This window comes from Bison bison, unplaced genomic scaffold (assembly GCF_000754665.1).
Source record: "Bison bison bison isolate TAMUID 2011002044 unplaced genomic scaffold, Bison_UMD1.0 scf7180017864481, whole genome shotgun sequence".
Classification (NCBI taxonomy): Eukaryota; Metazoa; Chordata; class Mammalia; order Artiodactyla; family Bovidae; genus Bison; species Bison bison.
The window spans coordinates 6,638,847-6,648,602 of record NW_011495041.1 but is presented as its reverse complement, the minus strand read 5'-3'; the positions used below and the strand labels follow the sequence as shown (position 1 = coordinate 6,648,602).

At 38.2% G+C, this 9,756-nt stretch overlaps 1 protein-coding gene across 1 annotated transcript in view; it reads left to right on the top strand.

Annotated features, from left to right (window-relative positions):
* Positions 1-9,756, top strand: part of CDH7 (cadherin 7, type 2) — a 135,417-nt gene that overhangs the window by 91,461 nt on the left and 34,200 nt on the right. The window contains exon 6 of the mRNA XM_010862322.1: positions 4,863-5,116. Coding sequence (XP_010860624.1) covers positions 4,863-5,116 — 254 coding nt within the window. The remainder of the gene's footprint in view (positions 1-4,862; positions 5,117-9,756) is intronic.

Sequence of the window (9,756 nt, the reverse complement as noted above, 5' to 3'; positions counted from 1 at the left end):
AAGAGAAATGGCAGACAGAATTCCATGAGAAGGAGGGAACAGCAGATGATACACACTGGAAATGTACCAAGTACGCTGTATATAGTGAATAATTCATTTTACGTGGAGTAAAAAGGGTGGGAGGAAGAGGTGTGAACCTCTAGTCTGGAGAGAGAAGCTTATTATCTAGGGCTTCTTAGACCAGGGGATGGCAAACAGCTGCCTGCTTGTTTCTAGACAACTCAAGAGCTAAGGATAGTTTTATGTTTTTAAATGATTGGGAAAAAGAATCAAAAGAAAAAGGAATGTTGCATGAAATGTGAAAGTTACATAGAATTCAGATTTCAGTGCCTGTAAATGAAGTGTTACTGGCACACAGCCAAGCTAGTTCATTTTCACGTGGCAGAGAACCATAATGCCTGCAAAGTCTAATTATTTACTGTCTGGTCTTTACAGGAGAAGGTTGCTGACCACTGTCTTAGTTATTATGCTTGCTTTTTCATCCCAAAGTTCATCATCTTTTGATGGCAATAAATTTATACCATGCTATTTCATTATTTAGGAGGGACAATGGCCAACAAGCAGCTTTCTCTTTCAGTGTCTCTGACATAGACGACACTTGACAGATAAAGCAACTTCTGTATGGCATTGCTATTTTGGGTCTAAGTGATGGAGTTTTGAGTTCAGATTCTTAGGAATCCTTCACATTTCTTGCTCTTTTGGGCTGCGTCTTGAACAGTGTTTTGGTCAGATTTCCAAATACATCTCGTCTCCAGTGGTATGTAGTTTCAAATATTGAATAGACTGTGTTTAAACAGTGCCTTTATCTCCTTCCCTTTCCTTCTTCTTTCCCTGGTTATTATTTTAATTTTCATTCCCCAAGTATAGCTTTGCTCATGAAGTTTAATCAGTTCAGTTGCTCAGTCGTGTCTGATTCTTTGTGACCCCATGGACTGCAGCATGCCAGGCTTCCATTTCCCTGCCTGTCACCAACTCCTGGAGTTTACTCAAGCTCCTGTCCATCGAGTCTAATACCATCCAACCATCTCGTCCTCTGTCGTCCCCTTCTCCTGCCTTCAATCTTTCCCAGCATCAGGGTCTTTTCAAATGAGTCAGTTCTTCACATCAGGTGGCTGAAGTATTGGAGTTTCAGCTTCACTATCGGTCCTTCCAAAGAATATTCAGGACTGATTTCCTTTAGGATTGACTGGTTTGATCTTGCAGTCCAAGAATCTTCTCCAACACCACAGTTCAGAAGCATCAGTTCTTTGGCACTCAGCTTTCTTTATAGTCCAACTCACACATCCATACCTGACTCCTGGAAAAACCATAGCTTTGACTAGACGGACCTTTGTTGGCAAAGTCAAATAGTTATGGGATATATTGCTTATGTAGAAATCAATCAGAAGGAGAAAGCAGGAATTAACATTTTACTGCAAAAGTCATTTCTTCAATTTGCCATCTATCACACCACACCTCTCTTTGAAAACTGGCTGATTGTGATTTGCTCTGAAAATCATTCTGTGTGGCAATTCCTTCTGTCTGGAATCTTGATTCATGGGCTCTCATAAGAATTCTTTTATGATTCTATTTTCATAATAGCTTTTAGGCAGCCAATCTTCATGCGTGATCCTGTGTTACTTTATGACTTGGCAGCATCCAGATGTCTTTACTGCATCTTGTTGCCTTTTAGACACATTAAAAATAAAAGTTGCCATCAAATAATTGCATTCATTTGTGCAGGAAATGTTAAATTATTCTTTCATGAGTCAGTCAAACTTTTACTTGAATACAGAAAGACTTGCTGTCCCTTTTGGTAAACCTGCATGAATATCTTAAAAGTTGTGGTTTTGAAGTGATTGAAAAGCAAATGGTAAACAGGCTTTTTTCTTTTTTTTTTTTTTACCTCGTCTTATCTTACATAGTCACAGAATATATAAAAATAGGATTTTTCTCATAACTTACCAGTTTTGTAAGTAATGTAAGAACAAATTAAATAGGTTCATACCTAAGCTATGTGTATGTTGAGAGTGTCTTAAGTGAATGTATTTGTGTAAATAAGAATGCTTTGTTTTATTTTTAGCAGAACCCAATTAAGTATTGGATTGCATGTATGGGCCCAAGAAAATTTTAACGAGGAAGTCAAATTTCTTCGGCTTCCGTCATACCTCAGTTGGTAAAGAATCTGCCTGCAATGCAGGAGACCTGGGTTAGATTCCTGGGTCAGGAAGCTGCCCTGGAGAAGGAAATGCAACCCACTCCACAGTATTCTTGCCTGGAAAATCCCATGGACAGAGGAGCCTGGCGGGCTACAGTCCATGGGTTTGCAAGAGTCGGACACGACTTAGCAATTAAACCACCACTGAACCATCAAGTTTCTTAGAAGAGTATTTGCATCACAATGACCCGAAGAACCTTTTAAAAATAAGTGTGTTTGTGACTCATCCTGGATCTGCTGAATCAAAATCTTGGAAGGGGCCAGGAATGTATTAGAAAGTTCCCCGAGGGGTTCTGATTCTCACCTTTGGCTGACAACCATTGGGCTAGAAATATTTTTCGAGAGTAGAATAAAAAAATGGTAGCCTCAAAAAATGGTTTCAGTGCTCAGGCTTAGTTGCTCCATGGCATGTGGGATCTTCCCAGATCAGAGATCGAACCCGTTCTTCCTGAATGGGCAGGCAGATTCTTCACCACTGAGCCACCAGGGAGGTCTCAGAATTTTCATGTGAAACCTCAGAGAAGAATTAAAATTTGGTTTTCCCATAGTAATTATATGAAGTTTTTCTGGTCAAGAAAAACAATATACCTGGCTGTTTCTTCCCCCATCTCTCACTTCAACCTCCTGGATTCTCTGGAGCAAAGATTCAGTTCATTTTCAAGGTTCTTGAGGACTGGATATCTGGATTCTATCTTTTTCTAATTCATTAAGAATATTGACGCTTTTCAATGTATCAAATTCTGAATAGGCACTAAGTATGCTAGTACCGAAGAAAACAGTCTGGAATTTACAGTTTACTAGATGAGACAGATGTTAAGCAGATAATTCAATAAATGCTCTCTGGCCTGGATGTTATAAACCTATTTTTTGTATTGGTTTAAGGTATATATATGTTAATATATTTTATGTAAGTGGTATATAAATTCTTATGTCTCATGTAGCATATACACATATACATAGAGTGTGTTATTAAGTGTATATACATTTTATATTTATATATTGCCATCACTTTAATTAGCCTCACATCCTTCTGGAATGAATTGGAATGTGTACATACCTATATGTGTGTGCACACATATGCCCATACACATGACTATGAATTTAGACTGTAGTTCTACAGAAATACATTTAGCTAATTTTTCTCATTGCTCTTTTAAATTAAATAACATGTAAAATGACAAATATATACATATTTTTAAGGTTTGTGGGTTTTTTTTTCTCAATTGGGGTATAGTTGCTTTACAGTACATTATTTTATATATGTGCTGCGATTTCTGTTGGTTTCTTTCTAAAATTTTTGCTTTTATACATTAAATGTAGCAGTTATTTTGGGACAGTGTTTCAGTGGCGAGATAGATTGAAAGTCCCAACAAGCTGGAGCTCTCTATACCTCTTGAAGAAAGAGAAGCATACTACTGTCATAGACAGCTTCCACATGTCGGGCATATGATTCTTTTTTTTTTTTTTTTTCACAGATGGTGCTTTACAAGTACACGCAACTGTCCTTAAAACATTTTTAAAGCTACCATATGGTTTGACTTGGGTCACTGTATTTGAGAAAAATGTTAGCATGTTAATCCTGTTGAAACATTATAGAAGAGAGATTATAACTGTCAACTGTTTAATATAAATAGAGACTGAGTATAGTGATGGTGGAATATTGAAGAAACAATGGGCTTCATCAAGAAGAATCAGCTATGTACACACTTCCAGATTTAAAATGGATCACCAATAGGGACCTACTGTATAGCACATGGAACTGTGCTCTGTTACTTGGCAGCCTGGATGGGAAAGGAGTTTAGGGGAGAATGGATACAGGTACACGTATGGCTGAGTCCTTTCAACTGAAACTATCACAACACTGTTAATCGCTGTTCCCGAGTACAAAATAAAAAGTTTAAAAAAATGAAAATCAGCTATGTTTTCTGGCTGTATAACTACAGTATGCCACTTCTTCTGCTTCAGCTGCATTGGGAACACTCGAAAGTTTAGGATGGTAAGCGTGTGTGCTAAGTCGCTTCAGTCTTGTCCAACTCTTTGCAACCCTGTGGACCGTGCAGGCGCCTCTGTCCATGGAATTCTCCAGGCAAGAATACTGGAGTGGGTTGCCACCATGCCCTCCTCCAGGGGAGCTTCCCAACCCAGGGATTGAACCCACATCTCTTGCATCTCCTTCATTGAAGGCGGGTTCTTTACCACTAGCGCCACCTGGGAAGTCTTAGGATTGTAAAGGAGTCCCCTACATCAATGAAAATGACCTTGTGAATGAGAAATTCAACTGAAAGTTATCTTTTTCCCCCTTTTCAACATGCATTCCTGGATAGTGCAGTGATATTACATGGTTGATGAATACTACCTGGAGGTCCCTGCTGGAAAAGATTTTTATATCATATCAGTTGTTCCAGTAATATTCTAAAGACCTGCATTTACTTATGCAATGTACTACACAGAGTGGATTAAGTTAGTTCAAAAGCATTTACCATTGTCTGTGAGCCAGAAAGCCACAAGGAGTCTGATTGGCATTATTATTTATTGTTTTTGAATGCTAATGGTACATTTTCCTGGTAGAGTCCATACTATGCTAATTGATATGCATACGTGAAAAGGCTCTGCTTTTCTGAGTATTTAATGGGCAATTTAATTTTCCTAACAACTTTCTTTACAGGACTTGGATTTTGAAGCCAAAACAAGTTACACGCTACGGATAGAAGCTGCAAACAAAGATGCCGACCCCCGCTTTCTGAGCTTGGGACCCTTCAGCGACACGACAACTGTGAAGATAATCGTGGAAGACGTGGACGAGCCCCCTGTGTTTTCCTCACCGCTTTACCCCATGGAGGTGTCGGAAGCTACCCAAGTTGGGAATATTATTGGCACCGTAGCAGCTCACGACCCAGATTCTTCCAACAGCCCAGTGAGGTAAGAGCTCATTGCTGTCCTTTTCAATAATTCTGTAACAGTGTGCCCTTGTTGACAACTCATGTCTCTACATTATGATGCTTTGGGATCGTGAGTGCTCAGCTGCTTCTATTGTGTCTGGTTTACTCTTTGCAATCCTATGGACTGTAGCCAGCCAGGCTCCTCTGTCCATGAGATTCTCCAGGCAAGAATAGTGGAGCTGGTTGCCAGGCCCTCCTTCAGGGGATCTTCCCAGCCCAGGGATTGAAGCCACATTCCCTGTGGCTCCTGCATTGGAGGCAGATTCTTTACCACTGAGCTGCTGGGGAAGCTTTGGGGTTATAGCAAATAGAAACCAGTTATGAATATGTATTGAGCCATCATGGCAGAAGTGAAACAGGATCAGAACCGCTCAACATTTTACTAATTCCAAAATACGTCACCTGATTATCCAAGGTCATTATTGTGTGGCAATGTTGTATCTTTTTTTTTTTTAATATTTATTTATTTGTTTGCCTCTGGCGGGCCTTGGTTGCAGTATGCAGGATCTTTTTGTTGCAGCATGTGGGGTCTAGTTCCCTGACCAGGGATTGAACTTCAGTCTCCTGCAGTGGGAGCATGGAGTCTTAGCCTCTGGGCCACCAGGGAAGTCCTGCAAAACTGTCTTTAGGCGCCGTTGTCATCCACAAACAGAGCTGATATTCCTGTTCGGCCCATTATCCTGAGCACTTTTGCAACACAAACTGTGATCAAAGAGAAAGTGATGCGTGTCCTCATTGTAGGATAAGTGTTTATGTTAGAAAACTAATTTTATAAACAATTTAAATTGGGGATTAATTTCTCAACAGATCCTTTTATATATTGGTCTGTATGGATAGTATGTGTTTATTAGTCTAATCGACTTATTAAAAATAAAATAATACCTTATTTATATACAAGGACTATTTTAAAATATTCTTTCAATAGGCCTGTATAGAGAGTAGAAACATTGTTATAACCAACTCTGTGGAACTAACAGAATAATGATATGTAAGCATCCCAAAATATCACAGCATTACAGGTCACACCTTTTACCTATAGTCTTATAATCTAAGAGCTACATACATATACATATGGTAAAATGTTTTTTTTTCAAGTAAATATTTAATATCTAAGTGATTGTATAGAATATACTAGAAATTAGATTGTATTTCATGTTTTAATTTGGGTTCATAAGTAACACATTTTTATTTCATGATCTGGATTTTGATTATAAAATCTATAAAGTGGGCTTCCTTGGTAGCTCAGCTGGTAAAGAATCCACCTGCAATGCCAGAGACCCTGGTTCAATTCTTGGGTCGGGAAGATCCCCTGGAGAAGGGATAGGCTACCCACTCTGGTATTCTTGGGCTTCCCTTGTGGCTCAGCTGGCAAAGAATCTGCCTGCAATGCGGGAGACCTGGGTTCAATCCTTGAGTTGGGAAAATCCCCTGGAGAAGGGAAAGGCTACCCACTCCAATATTCTGGCCTGGAGAATTCCATGGACTATATAGTCCATGGGGCTCCAAAGAGGCAGACACAACTGAGCAACTTGTACTTTCACGTTTCACAAAAATTAGTGAAGGTTTTATATTGAGATATGTTCAACTAACCACTGATTGAACCTCTGGTGTAACTGATATTTAATAATGCTAAGCGCTCTTGAGCTACCTTACGAAAGAAGTCTGGACATTGACTGCAGAGTGTCATGAAAAACATCTACACATTAGACAATGATTTTTAGTTAAGAAGAGCTCATAATCCTCTGTCTCCCTAAAATAATAGGCTTAACCTTATTATTTATATAAGTAAATTATTACACATTTAATGATATTAAATATCAATTTATCATTAATATACAAATAATGATCAGCATATATATAGAGAGAGGTTATATGTAATTAGTGCTCTCTTTTCCTTCTCTTTTGTTTGACATGAATATCATAGTCTAGTAAAGAATTGTATAAAACTTATTTCAAAAGTGAAGTCATACTCATTGCTTCTCTGTCTATATAACAAATTCAGGCTATGTAGTAGCTGTATTATTTTTAACACAGTGATCATAAAGCATTTCTAAGAATATAACCTTCTGTGCACTAGAATATCTATGAGTTCCAGATGCACTCAGATGGAATAAGCCTTCTCTTCCCTGTAAAAGCCCAGCCTGTATTGTCAGAAAGTTCCCAGATTTAAGTTCAGCTCCATCCACTAAGTCCTATTAATGTGCACAGACATGAATTTGGGCTTTGTTATGGCATCACAATGCTAGTGACATACTTGTCTTCTTCCCCTGTGAACAAACAACCACAGTACAATCGTAGTCATAGATCAGGTGCTCAGGAGAGCCTGACTGATGCTCAAATCACTTAATTTAATGGGGAGAAAGAGAGAAGGCTTTCATGAAATTGAGGATTGGAAAAATAGACACAGTAATATACATGATAGTTCACTACGTAAGCTAGTGAGAGGATTTAAGAAAATTTTGGTTTACTGGTATTTTATAATTTTTTTCTTTATCCATTTCCTTGTGTATCATTCTGTTAGAGCCTTTTAGAGTAGATATTTCACTTTTAATAATATTTTATTTGAAAAAATGCAGTATCATATAATAATTTGGGGAAGGAGAAGGGAGAGTAGGACCAAGTGGGTAGTGACTTGAGTTAGAGATGAAGTGAGTTCCATGTCTGTTCCCTGGGGCACAGAGAAAGAAAAGGCCAAAGGGTGAACTCTGCTGAATTTGGAAGTAAAGACTTCTGTGTCCTCCATCAGCTCGTCAGCACTGCATTTTTACCTCATTTTTAGTTTCTTAAAACTAATAAAGGTGATCCTGAAAGTTTAGGTCAGTGCTTCTTACATCCTTTTCTAATCTCTAAATCTCACAAATAAGCATTTTGTTCAAAGTTGAATTAAATGTTATTTTGTGTGTGCCTGTGAATATATCTTTTGCTTTTTGAAAAGTAATTTGACTTAGATTTATGCACATATTCTTGCAACATTGCTTTGCCTTACTCCTTTTTTTTTTTTTTTTTTAATGTCAGCATAATCCCTCATAGTTTGTTTGTTTCTGGACATCTCTCTCACATATTTCTTTCTCCTGGTCCATTTATGATAGTCTTTAAGAGGCCAGTCTCCTCATTGTGTAGTTTAGCGAGTTGAGGGGAACTTCTAGAAATAATATTCTCTAGAAGATTGGTTTTCTTCTGCTGTTTGCCGAGTGCCTTTAGGGGAGATTTCCATATAACCCAATAAAAAGGAAAAGCAGCACTTGCAGTCCTTGCCCTACCCCAAAGATTTTGAACATTAAGGGAGAGGGAAAGTAACGGATGCTTTTAAACTGTCAATCATTACTGAAATATTAGGAAGTAGTATCCCTGTACATTACTATTATTATAGTTTATTGTTTTCATGCCATTTTTATTTCAAGGTCAGTAAAGTCAATGAAGGGAGACATATTTTACAAGGAACTATATTGGCAATGTACTGAAGGTTGTATTGTATTCACATATTTTCCAAGATATTGTAGTAAATATTGCAAAAAGTTGTTTAATGGACATAAACATATATTTGCATTGGGCACTCAAGTAATTATCAAAATATAAGCTCTTCTGCAGATGCCAGTGGACGAGTGGATTCCACAGTCTGCTGAGATCCTGGGAAAAGTGAATCTCCAGGTTGAGATGGAAGCTGGAGACTCTTACAATTGTGAACTTTGTGCTCCTGTACCTTTAGTGATATTGTAGTTCTCAGAGGAATGGAAAAGCAGGATTTGTTTCCTCATAATTGTTTAACATTAGGCCAGATAATATTTGAATTGTAAAAGAGTATGGGAAAGTGGATAATTAGTGTTTGAATTCATTGACATTCTTTGTAGTGTGATACTGAAATCTAGCATATGCTGTTTGTGTTTGGAATATTTTCTGATATATGGGGCAAGAAATTAGAATTCTAAAAAGAAATGCATTCACCTGCCTCCATCAAGTAAATGGAGGTCTTTTTCCCGTATGATCCATGCCTTACCCAGCATTTTTTTTTTAACCTACTCCACTAATGCCCCAACCAGTAATGCTGAAGAAGCTGAAGTTGACTGGTTCTATGAAGACCTACAAGACCTTTTAGAACTAACACCCAAAAAAGATGTCCTTTTCATTATAGGGGACTGGAATGCAAAAGTAGGAAGTCAAGAAACACCTGGAGTAACAGGCAGATTTGGCCTAGGAATACGGAATGAAGCAGGGCAAAGACTAATAGAGTTTTGCCAAGAAAATGCACTGGTCATAACAAACACCCTCTTCCAACTACACAAGAGAAGACTCTACACATGGACATCACCAGATGGTCAACACCGAAATCAGATTGATTATATTCTTTGATCCAAAGATGGAGAAGCTCTATACAGTCAGCAAAAACAAGACCAGGAGCTGACTGTGGCTCAGATCATGAACTCCTTATTGCGAAATTCAGACTTAAATTGAAGAAAGTAGAGAAAACCATTAGACCATTCAGGTATGACCTAAATCAAATCCCTTATGATTATACAGTGGAAGTGAGAAATAGATTTAAGGGCCTAGATCTGATAGATAGAGTGCCTGATGAACTATGGAATGAGGTTCGTGACATTGTACAGGAGACAGGGATCCTCATGG